Source organism: Petaurus breviceps, unplaced genomic scaffold, assembly GCF_028583685.1.
Source record: "Petaurus breviceps papuanus isolate PSGF00001 unplaced genomic scaffold, PetGlider_PUasm1.0 175, whole genome shotgun sequence".
Taxonomy (NCBI): domain Eukaryota; kingdom Metazoa; phylum Chordata; class Mammalia; order Diprotodontia; family Petauridae; genus Petaurus; species Petaurus breviceps.
In genome coordinates, this window is record NW_027185764.1 from 48,496,329 (window position 1) to 48,516,328 (window position 20,000).

General features: G+C 33.9%; 1 protein-coding gene across 1 annotated transcript in view; it reads right to left on the minus strand.

Moving 5' to 3' along the window:
• The window catches only part of ARB2A (ARB2 cotranscriptional regulator A), a 527,996-nt gene that overhangs the window by 290,640 nt on the left and 217,356 nt on the right, over positions 1-20,000 (minus strand). Inside the window, exon 6 of the mRNA XM_069085441.1 lies at positions 11,006-11,224. Coding sequence (XP_068941542.1) covers positions 11,006-11,224 — 219 coding nt within the window. The remainder of the gene's footprint in view (positions 1-11,005; positions 11,225-20,000) is intronic.

Consider the following 20,000-nt stretch of genomic DNA (forward strand, 5'->3'; position numbering starts at 1 on the left):
TAAACTAAAAGGAAACAAACAAATTAATAAAAAAAAAAAAAAAGAATGTCTCTATCACCATCCCAGGCTGGAAAACCATGCCTCTTTCTACTCCTCATACTATCATAGGTATTAAGAAGGGAAAGCAGGAAGCAACTCACAAAAGGGTTTGGGATTCTTGAAGCAAGTTTTAGGGTATATCAATCACTCTATATACTTCTAACCATGGCAGGGGCTCACTAGTTAGTTTGGATGTGGTGCTAATGTGATGCTAAAAGAGATTGGCAAAGTATAGTCATTGATTGTTTCATCATCCTTCTTGAAAATGCTAGATAATATGTGACACTCTCCAAATTGTATACTCTACATTATAGCATTTCTACACTACATTGCATTCTAAAATCTTTACCTTGGTAGGACAGGAACATATCTCTTCCGTAGGGTCTCTAGGCAGGGCATCTATGTGGTGTAGTAGATAAAGTACCAGGCCCCAAATCAGGAGGACTCCTTTTTGTGAGTTCAAATTTGACCTCAGATACTTCCTAGTTGTGTGACTCTGGGCAAGTCACTTAAACTGGGCAAGTCCTCACCTATAAAGTCACCTAGAAAAGGAGCTGGCAAATCACTCCAGTATCATTGCCAAGAAAACACCAAATGGAATCACAAGTTAACCAGACATGACTGAAATGACTGAATGACAACAATAAAGGGTCTCTAGAGTTTTACAGGTACAGAGGATAGTTGGATTACTACACACCCTATCTCAACTGAATGGGACATATCTCAGGGAGTACTATAAGAACCAAAATGCTTTTTTTCTACCCTGCTATCTTCTTAGTACTTTTTTAGAAACTATCACTATAACAGGGTTATTTATCGAATTCTTGTCTACCAGCCACCAAAAAAAATCCCACCCAGAAATAAATGGCAAATGAAACTAACACTTCAAGTTACTAACAAAGTATCTGAATGCTTCTCCTTTTTACATATTAATCTCAACTGGGCCTTCATATCTTTCAAGCAATCCTTTCCAAATGCAGTTTTTTAGCACTTCAGCAATACCTGCTCTTCTCTTAAGCTTCCTACTATTCTTATCTTAAGTTTCTTACACAACCCCTATTCCCAACCATACTTCCTATACTCCACACCTAAAAACCCCTTCAAGAGGGGACTATCCCCAAGAACCTTGGGAGCAGTGATGCTTCCAGCCCAGCACTCTTAGTCAACATCCTGGGAAGCAACTCTCATGTAGTTACAGCCTAGCAATTGCTCCTATGGGGGCTATAGCCACAACCACTTGAAGGCCCAGAAAGTTCTTGCCATCCAAGTCCCTGGCAAAGTCCAACATCAGAGTGACGTCATTTTTTATTGGTATAAAAGACATTAAAGAGGCAGCATTACCATTTGCTACTGCACTCTAAGGATGAAGGGTCTTTCTTAAAATATTGATTCATTTACACGTTTCAATATTGACTTTCATAAGACTTTTAGTTTTAAATTTTCTCCCTCTCTCCCCTTTCCCCAATATGGTGTGCAAGCTGACATAGGCCACATATATACAATCATATCAAACATATTTCTACATTACTAATGTTGTAAAGAAGAATTAAAACCAAACATAAAAATCATGAGAAAGAAAAAAAAATAGGAAAAATAGTATGCTTCGATCTGCATTGAATCTCCACAGTTCTTTCTCTTGATGTGGATAGCATTTTCCATCTTTAGTTTTTTGGAATTGTCTTAGATTGCTGCATTGTTGAGAAGAGCTAATCTATCAAAGTGATCAAAGGTCTTTCCCATATTACTTGCAGCTAAAAACCTTCCATGTCTGTGGTTTCTCCCCATTAGAATATGAGCACCTTGAGAGCAGGGACTATCTTGCTTTTCTATTTATATTTCTAGCACCTTTGTACAAAGTAAGTGCTTAATAAATGTTTCATTCATTCATTCATACTCTTTTTTAAAAGTCCACTTAACCTTATTAATACTTCTCTTAACACCTGAATTAGGAGAAAAAATCTTTTATAGTCATTGCCTTCACTCTTTCACATTCCCCTCACTTCTCAATTCCCTGAAATCTCATTAAAGACCTCACTCAATTGAAATAATTTTCTCCAACATTGTTCAGTTCCTTCAATTGTATCTGACTCTTTATGACCCCATTTGGAGTTTTCTTGGCAAAGATACTTGAATGGTTTTCCATTTCCTTCTCTAGCTCATTTTACAGATTAGGACAGAGGCAAATGGAGGTTAAGTGACTTGCCCAGGGTCATACAGTTAGGATAAATCTGAGGCTTGATTTGAACTCAAGAAGATAAGTATTTTTTACTTCAGATCTGGCACTAACCATTGTACCATGTAGCTGTCCTCTTTCTCCAAAATTACCAATAATGTATTTAATTAAGAAAATCCAATAGCCTCTTCTCAGTATTTTTCTACTTACCCTCAATACAGCTTCAAAATGCTAATTGTTCCCTCTTCCTAATATTCTCTTTTCCTTGACTTCCATGATATTGCTCTCTTCTGGTTCTTCTATCTGTCTGCTTCTGCTCAGTCTCCTCTTGTGGATAATTATCTTATAACTCCTAAGAAAGGATGTTTCTGATAGCTATGCTGTAGACCTTGTTTTATTTCTTTGTTCCTCTCTCTCTCTCTCTCTCTCTCTCTCTCTCTCTCTCTCCCTCTCTCTCTCTATCACACACACTTTCCTGCCTCCCTCTCCCATACCCTTCACCCTTTCCCCTCTCCCCCTCTATCTTTCTCTCTCTCTTACATGCATTTCATTGCATCTCATCATCTCCCATGGGTTCTCTCTTCCATCTCTATCAATATGATGTCCAAATCTTTATAAGTAGCCCTAGTCCCTTTCATGAACCCTATGCCCAGATCTCCAAATTCCTGCTCAATATCTTCCCTCCCCAAAGTTTCTATTCTGTGGAGGGAACTGGCATCCTTTCAGTCATCCTAGTTTACAACTTCAAAGTTTTCCTTGACATTTTCCTTATCTCCCATAAACAATCAGTGGACAAATCTTACATCGCTCACCGATCACCTCCTAAAAAGATCCCAAAAAGAAATCTCCTAGGAATATTATAGCCAGGTTCCAAAATTCCCAGATCAAGGAGAGAATATTAAAAGCAGCCAGAAAGAAACAATTTGAATATTGTGGAAAGACAATCAGGATAACACAGGATCTGGTAGCTTCTACACTGAGGGATTGAAGGGCTTGGAATAGGATATTCCAGAGGTCAAAGGAGCTAGAATTAAAACCAAGAATCACCTACACACAAAACTGAGTATCAAGTTTCAGGGGAAAATATGGTCATTCAATGGAATAGAGGACTTTCAAGTGTTCTTGATGAAAAAACAGAGTTGAATAGAAAATTTGCCATTCAGATACAAGAAGCAAGAGAAACATGAGAAGGTAAACAGGGAAAAGAAATCATAAGGAACTTATCAAAGTTGAACTATTTATATTCCTACATGGAAAAACAATAATTGTAACTGATGAAACTTTTCTCAGTATGAAAATAGTTGAAGGGAATAGAAATATATGTCTATATAGGAAGGTATATGGGCGTATGAATACATATGTGAATATGTGTATATAGGTTTACAGGTAGACATAGATAGAGGGTACAGGACCAATTTAATAGGAAGGGATGATACTTAAAAGGTGAAATTAAGAGGTGAGAGAGGAATATAATGAGAGGAGATAGGGAGAAACAGAATAGGGTAAACTATCATATAGAAGAGGCAAGGGAAAATGGTTAAAATGGAGGGGAAGAATAGGAAGGCAAAAGGGAATCGTTCAACCTTGTTCTCATTGAATTTGGCTCAGGGACGGAATGACATACACACTAAATAGGTTATCTCACCCTACAGGAGAGTAGGGGGGAAGGAGATGAGAGGAGGGATGATGGAAGGGAGTGGCAGGCTGGGGGGGAGGGGAGTTGGAAGCATCCACTTTTGAAAAGGGACAGGATCAAAGTAGAGAATAGAACAAGTGGGAGGTGGGATAGGAGGGAAGGAAATATAGTCAGTCTTTTACAATATATCTACTATGGTAATGTTTTGTATAGTTACATACGTACAACCTATACTTAATTGCTTATCTTCCCAGTAAGGGTGGGTGACAAGGGAATAAGGGAATGAATCTGGAATTCAAAGTTTTAAAGTCAAATGTTTAAATATATATACTATTATTATTAATACTATTTTACATGTAATTGAGAAATAAGATACTCAGGCACTGGGGCACAGAGATCCACCATGCCCTACTGGAAAAGTCAAAGGGGGAATGGGAGAAGATATGGGAGAGAGCAGATTAGGGGAGAGGATATCCTGTGGAACCGCTATTTTGGGGCGATGAGTAGTGGAAAAACAGGGAGAAAATTTGCAACTCAAAATCTGGCAGAAATGAATGATGTAAAACAGAAGTTAATAAAGCATTTGAAAAAAAGATATTTCTAAGGCAGAAGTCTGACTACACCACTCCCTTGCTCCAAAAAAATAAAAACAACAAAAACCCTGTTAACAGCTTCCTATTGCCTGAGGATAAAATAAAATTCCTCTGTGTGGCTTTTAAAACTCTGCCTTTTGATTTCTACCTACCATTCCAGATCTACTTCATGTTATTCCCACTCACAGTTTCTACACTGAAGTCAAACAGACCCTAAACTAGCTGTTAGCTAAACTCAGTATTGCCTCTCCTTTTTCTGTGACCTGCACAAGTTGTCTGACATCTGGAATATACTCCCCCCCTTACCTCGACTTCTTAGAATCTCAGTTCCTTCATGGATCATCTCAGGTTTCATTTGCTGCATGAAGCTTTTCCTGATTTTCCTCTTTGTCAGAGTTCTCCCTAATTCAAATTATCTTGTATTTTCTTATCAGTATACTGTTCTATCCATATTTCCATGAATGTAAGCTCCTAGATGACAGGGCCTGTTTTGTTTTGTCTTTTCATTCTCAGCATGTACTATATAATGGCTTAGCACAGAATAAACACTGAAAGCATGTTTACAGAGTCCAGCTGTTACATAATGACTTATATTGATTAAATGGCTAATATTCATTGATAATCTATAAATTGCTCTGTTTTGACTCTATTGTCATTTCAACTCAATCTAAAGAGTAGGATTATTTGAGTGACGGCTATCTTCCTTCAATTCTGGCTATTATTACTTCAAAATCATGTTTGTTGAGCCTGAGAACAGTTAAAAATTATGCTGATTTAATCTCTTGTCCCAAGGCTAATAGTGGTAGTTATTTTTAATACTTTTAATGTGCTAAGATCTGCTAATGAGTAAAGAAAAAAAAACATTAGGTTGAGAATAGAAATGTCAACAAAGATAAATTCTAAATGTTTCTTACTGATTAAGGACACCATCTAAGATACATATAACATACTATTCATGACAAGAAGTAAGGTCTTTAGAGAGTAGAGCTCTCTCTACTGTCCAAGATGTTTTCTTACATCCAGAGAAAGTCACAAAGTATTGACATGTATATTACATTTGTGTATATAATGTTAAAATGTAATTATAACACTTAGAAATTATAGTTAATAATCTTATCATCTGTTTCATACAGGACTGTCCTGTAAATTCAAACCTTAAAAAAAATCCCCTCTATAATATAGACCAAAATATCTAAACTTTTTTTTATCTTCGCCAACACCTGGGTGGGTATTATATACATAGGTACATAGGTGGTACTTAGAAAATTTAAACTAAAATATGTTTTTATCCAAACTTAAAAGTTTTATGTATGAGTTGGTGAAGAAAATACAAAGGCCTGGAATGCTGTTGTTCTAAATGCTATTTATTGATATGCCATCTTGCATAAAACACATGATGACTATTATATTAATGAGCAGTAGCAGTAGAATTTATTCAAAAAATCTGAATAACTCTCAATATTGAGACAACTTATTTAGTGCAAATGGTAGATAGATATATCCTAGCCAGGTTGCTGGTACCTTTGGTCTTATATTACTTTGAACCTAATTATGAGAAGGTTTGAGATGAGAAATAAAGGTAAAATTTTACATATTTTCTACGATGGTAAATTTAACTTCTGGGGAAAGCAAAAACCAGCATGAACAGCAGCAGCCCCTGGTGGTCTAAAGAAAAAAACACCAAGTAGTGTGTCTCTAATCATGGGGGTGGAAATATGGTTTTTTAAAAGAATATATGTACATATTTAGCCATTTGACTCAGTTCTCCACCCAACACATTAAAAAACAGATGCTTTAAAAATGATCTGTTGGCAATATGCTTGTTAAAATTTTATCAGTTGGAATATTAAAATTCATTATGAATTAATTAACACATTATATAAAAATAAATTTTTTCATCATTTTAAAAAGTAATATAACCAGTAGTGACTAACATTGGGAATTTTGTGTGTCTTTATTTGTGTTGCTGAAAAAGAAACTAAATTTGTAAGATTACTATGAAATTGATGACATTTTCTGTCTTCACTCTTGAATTCAGTTGGCAGATGTTTTCAAGAACAAAAAATTCTGTCTTATTACAAAACATATTAAGCAGGTTTTCCTGCCAGGCATGTCTGACATGATGTTTATTGCCTAGACCAAATCAATCCCCTTAATAAGCTATAATATATGCCAGCAAATACATTATTTCATAGTTAAGTAAAGTTACAGCAGAAAATAATCAGTACTTTGATCTCTCCGGCTTTGTTCTTCATGTATCAGAATGTAGCACACAATCTGTTAGTAATATCTATTGATATTCATTTGGTAAAAAAAAAAATTATACTTTTGTAACCTTAATGTCTCAAATCCTTATTACGTTTTTACTTGTGCTTTGCTATACTAAATATTTGCAATCATTTGTAAAAAGAATCTGGTTATTTTCCAGATACCTGAGGAAAAAATATTTCTTTAAACAGAAAATATTACATATTTTAGTATACTAAGAAAATAAAATGGTCTAAAAGAGAAGAAAAGCTAGTTTTAACATGAAATCACGGAATTGTAGCTATAAAGAATCTTAAAAATTTGTCTATTCCAATTTCATTATTTTACAGATGAGGGAACTGAGGCCCAGAGAACTGAAGCAACTTGCCCAATATCACATAGGTTATAAGCGGCAGGGCTGGCATCTAAACCTGGCTCCTGTGAACAAGAACCACGAGAATCAGATATCATTACTAAGTCAACTCTATGGTTATCTCCTGATCATCTGTCCTTACTCAAGGACTACTATTGTTCATATGGGACTTTTGTATCCTCCCCTCCCCTTCTGAATTCTCTACCTAGCCCAAATGTATATTTCATCTTTTTTATCCCCAAATCTTATTAAATGTTGGATAGAAGAAATAATTGGATACCAAAGGTTTAGCCAGTAAATATTATTGTGCTACCTATGCAGTTTTCCCTAGTATTAGTATATAGTATTTTTTAGTATGGGTATTTTTAAGAGATATATTTCTTTTTAAGCATTGAGTCATGTGTTAACAAGTCAAAAATCCAGATGAATGCTTAAAAATCCAGATAAAACTAGCTCCTACACAGAGAAGCAACTGTATATTAAGAAAAGTGCAAAATCTGAGTGAATACTAACAATTAGTTTTTTAAAATACTTATTGAGTACCTTCTGCATGAAAGACTCTGTCAGTGAAATAAAGTAGTACTAGAAATACTCCCTTACTTTTTAATGATTTAACTTTGAAAGCCTAATACCAATGTGAGGAAATTGAGGCCATGGGAGAAGACAGACACATGAAAAGTTAAATAAGGATAAGAGACAACAATACCAGAGATGTCACAAGGCAGTTGATGATGAACTACCCCCAACAAATAGTACTGACAATATGTTCTATGAGTTCAAAGAAAGGAAGGATCATTATGAGTTTCAATGGTCAAAGAAGACTTCAAAGACAAGGTGGGGCCAAAGTTGGGCCTTAAAGTATAGGAATGATTTCTAAAAGTGGAGAGGAAAAGGGGGAACTTGCTTGTGCAACAGTACGAGTGAGGGAAAGTGCAAGAAGTATTTAGAAGACAAGCCAGTGTGACTGGATTAGAACATTCTTTCACATAGCGGAGCTATGATAGAAAAAAAAGCTAATCGGTTTTCATTCAGAAATTAGTGTTTTGGTAACAAAAATTTTACAAAGGTCATTAAAAAGCAAGTCTTGCTCCTCTAACTTTATTCATTCATCTGAACAACGGGCAAGTTAACTAAGGTGTGAAAAGTGTCTTGAGAGAGATACTAAAATAAGTAATTATCATTTTTCTTTAATTGCTAGAAGAGTCAGTATTTTAAAAATCAAAGTTAAATCACAGACTGGATTGACTCAAGTACACTCAATTAATCTCCCCATGCTGAGGTTTCCCTATTGATAAATGACTTCAGAACTTCTTTACAGGGCTGGTAACTGAGTACAAAACTAACACCTGAGACCTGCATAAGATATCAGATTTATATTTAAAGGAAAAGATCTGTCTCATGTTATGCTCAGATCTGTGGGGAAAGTTTAAAATTGCACTAAGACTTACAGAACATACAATGGAGATATGCATACACACATATATCCTCAAGATTTAAAGAAATACTTTCTAGTTTTGAATATGCTCTCAAGGTTGTAAGTCACTCCTTTTTAAGAAATACAGATAGAGTATGACAATACACCAGAAGTAGTCACTTTTAAATGGGTCCTAGTGACCTAAAAGATGAATGCACCAAACGCTGAGCAATTCACCCCATCTCTCATTGAAAGGATAAAACCTTACTATCTAGCAGTATTCTCAAGAGTGCATCTATCTCTGCTTCTTAGCAAACTGCTCTGAGGTTTTTAAGTGAAAAGGTGGGAAGTTCAAAATACTACTGCATATCTAAAAGTATGAGTGATGCATGTAGGATTTTAATTTATATGATCTATTTTTGTCTTTCACTGTTTCCTGAGGTAGAAGAGCTACTTCATGGAAGAAATGAGATAACACAAAAGCGAGGGAAAGGAGGTTGAAAGCTGCAATGTGAGAAAGTAAAAAAGAATGACAGAAGAGTAAGAAAAAAAAGAACATGCTGAACAGATGAGAGAATTAGAGGGGAAAAGACAAGGAGGAAATGGAAAGCCACTTAACAAAGAGGGAAAAAAAACTAAGAATTCATTTTCAGTGTTAAATTCAGGAAAAGTTAAAACGGGATAAATTAAAAAAGATGTGAAATACAGAATAAAGAAAATGCATACGTACAAGAGAACAAAAGGAAAACTGAAGTAAATGGTGACAAGACAAAGAGAAGATAGAAAAGAAGAAATGAGACCTAGAGAATTAGATTTCAGAAACAGATCCTTAAGTTGTACATGTTACAGACAAACACAAAAAACCAAGGAAGTAAAAATACATAGTTGAACACATGGAAAGTTTCATTTCTTGTATCTATTTTAGAACATTAAATTAATACTACTAATTTTACCTGAATTTTTAAATATTTTAATTCATTCCTAGAAAGACTAAGTAGAAGAAATGTGATAGATTTTTTAGTTTACAATTTTTCATTTTACAATTTTTATTTTACAATTTTACAACAAAATGTTAGGAGAGACATGGGAGGCTGAGGTAGCCTAGTAAATGAGAAGGCAACATTATGAACTCAGTTGCCAAGGGGGGATTCTGTCTAAGTTAGGAAAAGGAGGAATATTATTTGACTTAAAATCTGATAATTTTTGGTATTTTCAAATACTGATAGTGGTTCACGTGATGCTAAATTTGTGCATGCTTTTTTTTTCTCTCTCTCTCTTTCCCTTTGGCTTTACAAGCTATCTGGGAAAATTTGAGGGTCTTGAAAGACTCTCTGCTTTGGATTCATTGGGAATCTGAGAACCACCTTCACTACTGGACTGCCATCTTCATTTACTCATTAGACTGACATATGGGCAAATATATTTTCTTTGAGTGAAAATTCCACAAAGGAAAAGCATAACCTGTAAGGCAAAATAGTTTTTATTTTGCTCCCAAAGTGGTATAAGATATGTCTATTACCAGCTCTTGTAAGTTTAAAAACAAGCCAAGTTGCAGGATATGATACATTACCACTACAATACAGTACAAATAAAAATGGCAATTATTCTGTTCTTTAAAAATCTCCAAATATCTCATCTGAAGAACAAATCCATTTTGTTTTGCTTCCTCTTTGGTATGTGTGACATGCTTTACTCTTAAATTAAACCTCCACCTTCCATAATAAGAGCTAAATTGAATGAATTGGACTCAAACACAAAACCCACAGCATGTATATCAAGCAGAATGTGTCAAAGTGCAAATAAAATTGTTTGTGCCCCCTGCAGAATTAGAAATCCTCGGGAAGCACTGTTCTAACGATCCCATGCTGCTAGCATTACCAAGTGCAAAGGTTCATTGAGTAAGAAAAGAGCAAGGGACAGAGTTCCCTCATTACACCGTTCTTGAACTATTCTAACTTAAATATTTATTAAGATATTAATAACCCTCACTCCCTTCATCTGCCTTTAGAAGTTAAGCTAAGACACAGTGAATGGCTGCTCCCATGAAAATAACACGTTACCTGATAAAACTGCTACACACAAGATGAACACTGGTATATGGCACAGTACATTATTAATTCAGCAGATAATACATTTTTTACAATTATTAGATGATCTATACTCTATCTAATGAACAACAGAATGACACAATATTTTAAAAGGTAAGGCAGATTGTAAAGTTGTCTTGCAAAGTTTCTATATGCATTTCATGATCAAATTATTTTAGTGGGTTTCCCACAAAAAGACACCCTGACCCAAAAGGAAGGCATATTTTCATTTGAGGCTTATATGAAATAGCACATGGACTTGAAGTGATATATTTGGGAATTTTATCAAAGTTATTTTCTGACTGGGAAAGAAAATACCTTTAAGAAGTTGATGCTCACAAGAGATAAATTGCTAAAAAAGCCAAGTACTTTATGTGAAAAAAAATTTGGGAGGAACAAAAAGCATATCAAGTAATGAAGGAAAATGTAGGCACTTGACTTACTCTAATATATAATGGTACCATCTCTTTTTCTTTCTGAGGGTTACGATACTTTTCATAAAAATCACGCCGCTTCTTTGCTTCTTTGCAGGTTTTATCTTTTCTTTCACGTTTTTCTGCTGGCTCATCTGAACCATCAGAAGATAACTGCACTTGTGATTTGGCCTTTTCCACTTCAATATAGTTTTCATTGGGATTGAGTATTATTATTCCATAGCCTTCCTGTTGTAAAAAGAAAGGAAATAATGTAATCATAGAAATATTTTCAATTTCTAAAAGTATTAACATTTTATATTAAGTAAATTCATAGGCCTATATTTCAAAAATTATTATTTTATAACTAGGGCTATACTTCTTTCTTTTGGTCATCTGAGGCTCTGAATTTCTTTAATTTATTGTGGTATGGGTTATATATGTAAATAAGCAGACTTTAAGTATAACAGAAGCAAAAAAAAAAAAAGCAAAACTGTGACATAAAGATTGTTCATTTAAACTAAAAGGTTTTGCTCTAGATCTTATGAAGAAAAATAATCTTTGGGAACACTGACAAGCACCAACCACATTTACACTTTCCAAATGTCCTTACTATCCAGAAGACATGCTATGAGAAAAATAAACATCTTGGTATGGAGTTTCACAACTTCCATGCTGCCTTAAATGAGTTTTCTTTCTTTTCATCCACATTTGTGTTTTGGTTTATTATATCTGAATACTGACAGAGAAGAAAAAAAAAACAAGAAAAAATGTACCTAATATTCTATGTATTTATGATCACATAAAGAGCAGAAGCCTTATCTACTATCCATCTCATATCGCTGATTTGCCTGTTCAACTTAAGGAAGCTACACAAATCCTTTTTAAAAATTAAAACATGTTTAAAAAGTATTGCCATAGTATATGGAAATGACATTTTTTTTATTCTGAGATTTTTATTTTTTAATCACTATCATAAGTTAACATTTAAAAGATTGGTAATCAAAAATATTTGTTGAGTTGCTAATAAATGTTTAATTTGTATGTGTGATTTTCCATTTGGGGACTAGCATAAAACAGATCTATGAATATTTGGGGAGTGGAGGAACTGATTCATTGATATTCACATTTGGAAAGATTTTGACAATTTAAACTTAATAAAGCAAAAATGGGGAAAACAAAAATGTTAGCACCACTAACCCCTGAATAACATTTGCTGGAGGACACTTTGAAAGTATTATATAATCTTTCTCTTTCTAACCAATTCTATAGTACACTGAGAGAAACTGTGATATTCACGATATTCATACCCTTATAAAAACTCCACATGGCCAAATGATAGTAAGTACTATATTATGATACAAAGAAGAAGAATTAGACTTATAGATAATTAAATCTAATTAGTTTTATGTCTACCCCCCAAAACATTATCTATTTTAAAAATTCAACCTCTAGGACCTGAATTGAATTTTAAAAATCACATTTCTTCTCCAAGTGACCATCAGAAGCTGATCAGAACCCACGCAACTGACAACAGCACTAAAATAAATCAATGTTATCATTGAATCAGCATTATTACTTCGAAGTATGTTGTTACTGAGCTTGGCTGGCTTTTTTCAGGTATTTCAAATAGCACAAAAACTGTATTGGGGTTATTTTTCTTCTCATCCAATCAGTTAATATATTTTTCAACCACCTTGATTAGTGTGTACATGTATGTGTGTGTGTATGAAGATATGGGTCTCAAAGAATTCTTAATTCTACTCTAAAAGGCTCTTAGTGTAAATACAGGACTTCCTTTTAAAAAAATATGAAAATAAATTATTCAATGTGCACAAAATTGATCGATAAAACAGGGTACATCTATTCAACTTATATCCTTTTAAGATCATATGATCTTAGAATTCTTAGTCAAAAACTCCTTTTATGAAAGACTTATAAAATATTCTTAGGCAGAAATAAATGCTTCATCTTCATTTTTATTTAAACATCTCAAACACAAAGCATATGAGAAGATTAAAAAAAAAAATCCTTACCTACCTAGCTGGTAAGCCAAAGCTATACCAACAAAAGATACTTTATTTGGTCTTGCTTTATTCTAATCTGTATAGCTATTCAAAAGTCTTGTAACACATTGTGATCACTGTCAGGTAGACAGATTGTCACTTGGTGATTTTCTACAGTTGGACACACTCGACTAGTTATCAAAATCACATTTGAAGGAAGTTCCTACCCCTCTTCCTTGTGCCTCTTACAACTTTTCACGCCCTTCTCAAATTTCTGCTATAACTTCCCCTCCCACCAAAACTAAGTTAAAGGACACTGTTGCACTCTGCTAAACAGGGTGAAATAGAGGCATTCAGTACACTGTCTCTGGTGTAAGGAACATAGTCAAAAAAGGTCACCATAGGCCAAAAAGAAAATTGCCTCCTTACTAGATTTTGTACCATGAGTAAGTGGTCTCCTGTCATGTTCCTTTCCTGCCCTCTTCTCTCAGCTGAATTGAACTTTTCTTTTTTTTAAAGCACATGCTTTGGAATCTAGCTATCCCAAAGTAGGATCTTGGAATAAAAAAAAGAGATGACAAAAAAAAAATCAGAGAATTTCAAATCTAGAGCAAGAAGATACCCCAGAGATCTGAAAAATTTCCAACTGAAGGCAACATAAATTTTAGTAAATTGGTATAATGTGAGCATCATGCTTAAGTAATCAATGAATTCCAATTTTTAAAAACTCAGAAAAAAATAAAAATATCTAAAAAATGACAATGTCATGCCACACGAAATCCATAAGTTCAGTAAGAGAAATTGATTCTATGATGGGAGGAGGTAATTTGAAGACAGACATTTACAATTTTTTTGGAACCCCAAGTAATACAAACTGAATAATTTTGTCTATTATAGTTTTATGTGCATTGTGAAATCCGAACCTTTACATGTATAGTCTAAACTAGTCTAAAACAGACACACATAAATCATCAAAGAAGTAGAATTTGTCTAAGTTATTGATTATGTAACAGAAAATTACATGACTCATTTGTCCAATTTTATAAGGACACAATGTCAATTTTTCACTGAGGCTTCAAGAGATGAAAAATGATTCTATTTTTAAAATCACTACTATGTAAATCAATTAAAGGATTTTTATCAATTAGATGGGGAACATAAAATTTCTTCTTTTTAACACCTGGATTGTACAGAAAACAGCTTATTCTTTTAAATATATCAGACTTTTAGACATAACAAATCCAAACAAAAATCATCTTGAATATTTATCCAAGGGCCTTTTCTTTGGATATCTCACAGAGTCATTGCTATCCCAACTTTCAAAAAAAGATTTCCAAGCTAAATTTCAATCATCCATAAGGAAATTAATTTTGTTTACTTTTATTCTTTTTTGCTATTTCAGATAACGCAAAAATAATATTGAATATAAATTATCCTTTATTTTTAATAAAATCTATGTGCACTACTTCTATTATACCCTTATAGAGCAAGAAAAGCAAGCAGTCATGCATTAATATTTTAGCCCTATCTACTGCTCTAAATGGTACAGATACATAATACATACATACATACATACATATATACATATATATATATAATACAGTAAAAGTTTGCTTTTCTCTTTATGCCATTCTTGAAATACCTAACATGTCTGAAACGTTTCAGCATCTCTATATGTAGTACCAATTTTGCTATAGCTTAGATTTAGAATGGATTATTAAAAAAAAAAAACTATGGAATAAATATTCACATGAAAATGAGGCAAAGACAAAATCTCAATCTCTAAAAATAACAATTTTGCATAAAATATTATTAATTGGATCACGTGAAATGCTTCAATAAAGATGAAGTAGGTAACATCTTAAATTGCCCTCTCTTTTTCAGTAATTCAATTGAGAAATACAAAAAGGCAAATACCTATCAGTTGTGAAGTGCTGCAAAAGTACTCTATAAACAGAAACCTCAAACAAATAATAATATTCTAAAATTATTTTCTAGGGCTGCTTTTGAAAATTAGCATTTTTGTTTATTTATATCTAGGCTCTTAAAACCATCCATTTATACTTAATTGCTCCTTAAAGAGAATAACTTTCTTGCCAGATGAAAAGTTAGCTTATTTCAAATGCACTTGGAAATTCATCCTGCAATCTTTAAAAAGATATAATAAAATTTACAATTTGATTTATCCAAGCCAATCTCAATACAGTGTATTTCCAGAGGCAAACAGATGCACATTACAGTTAACTAATTCTTTGTTTTCTTATAGTAAATCTAGGAGGGAAACACCAGGACAAATAATGATAAAAAGCATGCTTTATTCCTTAATTCATCACACCAAACTCATTAATAATGATAGTTTTACTTTTAGACCAGTGTTTGCCAGGCTATATCTCTAGACTCTTAAATACTATCTCGTTTTATTTCTAATCATAGCATTTCATTCAATAACAAACACTTTTTCTTTGGTTTGGATTGATAACCTGAGGCTCCAAGCCATCTTTATTTTAAGTTTTACAAACACATTTGCTAATAAATAATACTTCATTTATCATTCAATCAGAAGATGATGGCTGAGGTTAGAGTGGCCTGAAGCAGACAGGTGGTGGTGAACACAATGAGCCAAAGAGAAACCTTGATACCCGAATCAAATAGATGCACAAGTGCCCTCCTCACAAAGATGCAGTAGATAAATAATTAAGAGTTGCCTGACCAAAAGCAGGATGGTCTCACAAAAAAGCCTCACACCAGATGCTAGAAACTGAAGATTTATACAAGTTAATTTTGCCTATTAGTCACCAGTTGCAAGCTCAATGGAAATGTAAGATAGTTGAGGTAAATTCTATATCTTTTCAAATCTCATGTGGTTGGCTAAATGAATAATGAGATGAAAGTACTCAGTCCCACGTATTAATCTACCAACACACTATGCCATATGTGACCAGAGAGGTCAGGGGCTAAAGTGGGATCCCTTGACCTATGTAACTATCTTTTTGGCCTTCAAGTAAGGAGCTGTAAGAGATGATTTTCCTGAGCATTATCAGTCAGATTTTCCAAGTTCAACAATGCTATCTAGACTGTTTGCAGCAAGATCACAGCTAATCCCCCAGGGAAATGAATCCCAGAGTGTTCTGATCTGTAAACTAAATCTGCCCATGGTTAAAATGGACAAACTACTGTCCATTCATCTTTCTGAAAGATGTATGTTCTGTTTATTTCTCATCTTTGTCATAAGAAGGGGATGCATATGTCACTGTTGCAACATCCTAGGTGCAACAGTGAGATGAGGTCATGACAACCAATCAGAAGTCACTAGTGAAGCGTTAAAGTAAACATAGCTGTTGGAGCTGCAGCAATGCTTGAAAAATGCCCCCTCCATTATTGGAGCAATTTTCTCAAGACGTGACCTGAGACTGAAACGCCTGAAATGTCGAGGTTGACTCAGTTTTGCATTTCCACCTAAATGCGCATTTTGGTAATGTCATCCTGATAATACTTTTGTAAAACTTTCATCCCACTTCTACTTCTTCTCCTGGTAGCTCCCCACACATAAGGGGTATGATAGAATGTATAAAAATGCTGCTGTTACAGACAAACATACATTGTCCCACTGAGTTCCCAACTTCAAATAGCTCCTCAAGTTAGTCAAGAAAAGAAAACATGCCACAAAAAGTTTTCAGAGGACCACCTGTTGTCTATTATTTTTACATAGCACTTACTCATAAATCATAACACAGGGTAATTAATCAAGCTGTCAAAGAGAAGGTCAGAGGTTATATGGTGGAGTCGGAAGGTCATGCATGGGCTGATAGAGGTCAGGGTCACACTGCATTCCTCATTATCAAGTTGGGATGAGAGAGAGACGGCCCAAGCAGACAAAAGTGAAAGCAGATGGAGAAGTGAGTGGACAGAAAAAAAGAAAATTTCACAAACAAAAAGAAAAGAGAAAGAAGACTGTCAGCTGCCTTCAAGAAAAGAACAGAGGAGCAAAGAAATACACTGAAATGTGCTCAAAGGGCTTCAGGAAAATAAAGAAACTACAATTTTATTAATTAAGTAAATTGAATATAACTTTTTCTTTTTTTAATCAATGCACACTAAGCAATATTAGAAAATATGTGAATTCGGTGCCACTTTACCTTTTCAAGTCAGTGAACTCAAGATAAATTAACATAAGGTAAACAGTTACTTGAATAAAGGGTAATTTACATGAAAAAAAATTTTTATACTAAGAGGTTTCTTCCCTTACAGAAATGGTGTGGGATTACAACATATGGACAAATAAAAGTTTTCACTCATTGCATAGATAATGATCATTGAGCAAGACACCAAAATATTCACAAATATAAAAGCATCATAAAAGTCCTTTTGAATAACACAATAGTTATAAAATATTCTGTCGTTACCCTGGCCTGAATTAGATGCAGAATACTGTGCAAAATTAGCTGTCACCCTTTCCTCAAAATCTTTGTTAATCTCATTTTGAATGTTTGCAGCTTTATCAACACATGCATCAATGTCAGCTCCTTGGTTACTGAACCGCTGTAGTTGGAAGAAGATATAATTAAAATGTTTTGGCACAGAAAAGGTGAAATTGTATCTTCCCCTGTTCCCTTAGGAGTCTGTAAAACATGTAAGATATATTGACAAACACACACCCTTGTCTCTAGTCCTGACATCCCAGGTCACCCAAATGCTAGTTATTTCAAAACATTCACTTTACACTTGCCCATACTGTCACCTGCTGTGTTACTAACTTTTAAAATGTTATTAGAACATTCTATTTTTTTAAACGCCACTAACTCCAGTGTTCTATTAAGGAAAATAAATCACAAAAAAATTAACTTCACTTCATCTTTCATTAACCATGTCTTTATAACCAGGTCCAGCAGTAAACATTTAATTTGGTTTTTGTTTTTGCTAGTTGCTAACTTGATTTTAATATCATGAAAATAAGTAAATTATTAATTATGCAAGGTCTACGGACAGAAATGAGGTATTCTAAAGTGCCTTAATTTAAATTCTTTGCTTTTAGTTTAAGAAACAGGAAACCACACATGGACAAATGAAGCACAATGGAGAGGCAACAAGTTGTGGCTGTTTCCCTGTCAATGGCAGACCAAGATTCCTAATTGAAAGCACGATGACACACAACAAGATACACATCTTTACTATGTAGTCCCAAACTTGGGCTTAGATAAACCAAAGCAAGAACAAAGAAGACTTTGCATTGCATTTCTGGGTGGTCCCAAGTAGAGAGTCCCTATTTTGTATTTTAGAGTAAACATTTTATTTTAAATAGTCCTGAGTGGCAGACAAAGAACTAACAACACAAAAAGTTATGGTTTATTGGGGTGACTTCATAAACTATGTTTCTCACTCAAACTCTGCATTCCAGAACCTCAGCAATACTGGACAACCTTTTCATATTAAATGGCACCAAAGCAGAGAAGGCTTCCTGGAGGGCACTATCATTTATCTATGTGATTAAAAGCTACTTTTTCAAACTTCGAAACCAAACTCTACATCTTTCTCTATCTAAAAACTATACCAATTTTTTTCTTATTCAATTTTCTTAAAAGACAAAATTCTAAGTATTAAAACATGGTTTCTTTACCTCCAAATGTAGCTAGCAACTTGCTGAATGTATTCTGCCCTCTTGGTGTTTCTGGAGGCCATTTCTTAGGACAAGGACATAAGGAAGAATGGACTGTTAAGCTCAAGACTCCCTTCAATTCATGGCATTTTCATGCCATAAAGAATTTCAAAGCAGAATTAAGTACAAATCCCTCAATATGTCTGAATATAACCTTTTTAATCTGTAGATAAGGAAGATAAAGAGGAAGCAAGTGGTAGGGGCAAAAACAGGACACAACCTATGGTCATAAATGGTTTCTAAAAACAATCTTGAAGCTATCCAGACTTCCAAAGAAATCAAATACCTAGTACTGTTTGTGAATGAGGTCTAGTTTTTAAAGTTACCGCGTGATGATAATAATAACAATAATAATAATGTGAATTGCTTGAGTTTACACATGCATTCAAATACTTTAGGAAATAAAAGCTCAAAACCTAAGGGTAGAGTCTCTATTCACACCTACCTCCAAACAAACAGGTGCAACTCACTATAGCTATGATTTTTCCTTCCCACAGTGACCTATGTCAGAAGATCTGCTCATACTTCTTCTGCTAAATAATTTAATTACTTATGAGTTATGGTTTCTTTGTAACCTTTTAAATGACTAGCTCATTAAAATGCAAAAATATGCAAAACATGATGTCACTGGGTCAAACAGCTGTGTTGGTAAAATTATGGCTGTGAATGTCCCTAAGAACATGAAAATATTAATAATTTATATTGCTCATTAGATGGCAAAAACTCTTTAAACAGATTTAGAGACAGATTAATTTTATAATCACAAAATGCTACACTACCTCATGGTAACAAATCTTTCTACCATCTGTGACCCTTTGGTATACATAAAATGTATAAAAATTCATTCTGCTTAAAGGTTCTGCATCAGAGTATGCATATTTATGAAAAAAAGAAGTCTTCTATACCTGAAGGAGGTACAGGACAATGTACAAACACCACCAAAACATTTGCCAACCCTGATCATTACTTAATTTTTCTTGAAGAAACAGAACCTGCAAAGAAGTTATAATACAAGAAAAGTCAACCAGTCATAACCTTGCAAACTAATATCATGTGAGGAAAAGTCTTCTGCTGCTTTAAAAAAAATCTGTCACTCTATGAATCTAAACCTTTTTAAAGAAACTTTTCAGAGACTTGACAAGTATTGAAGAAACTAAGTAAATAAAGTACCATCACATCCAAAGTTCAAAATGTCTCATGTTTCTGTCATACAGTATTATGTGAGTAGAGAAAGTAAGGGTTAAGACAATCATAGGAGTTCGTTTAAGGCAAAAATGTCTTGGCTTTAAAATAATAATTACTATTTCTCAAATATTACCTTTTTATCCAGAAAACTGTTTATTTCGTTATCATGATTTCCTGTCTT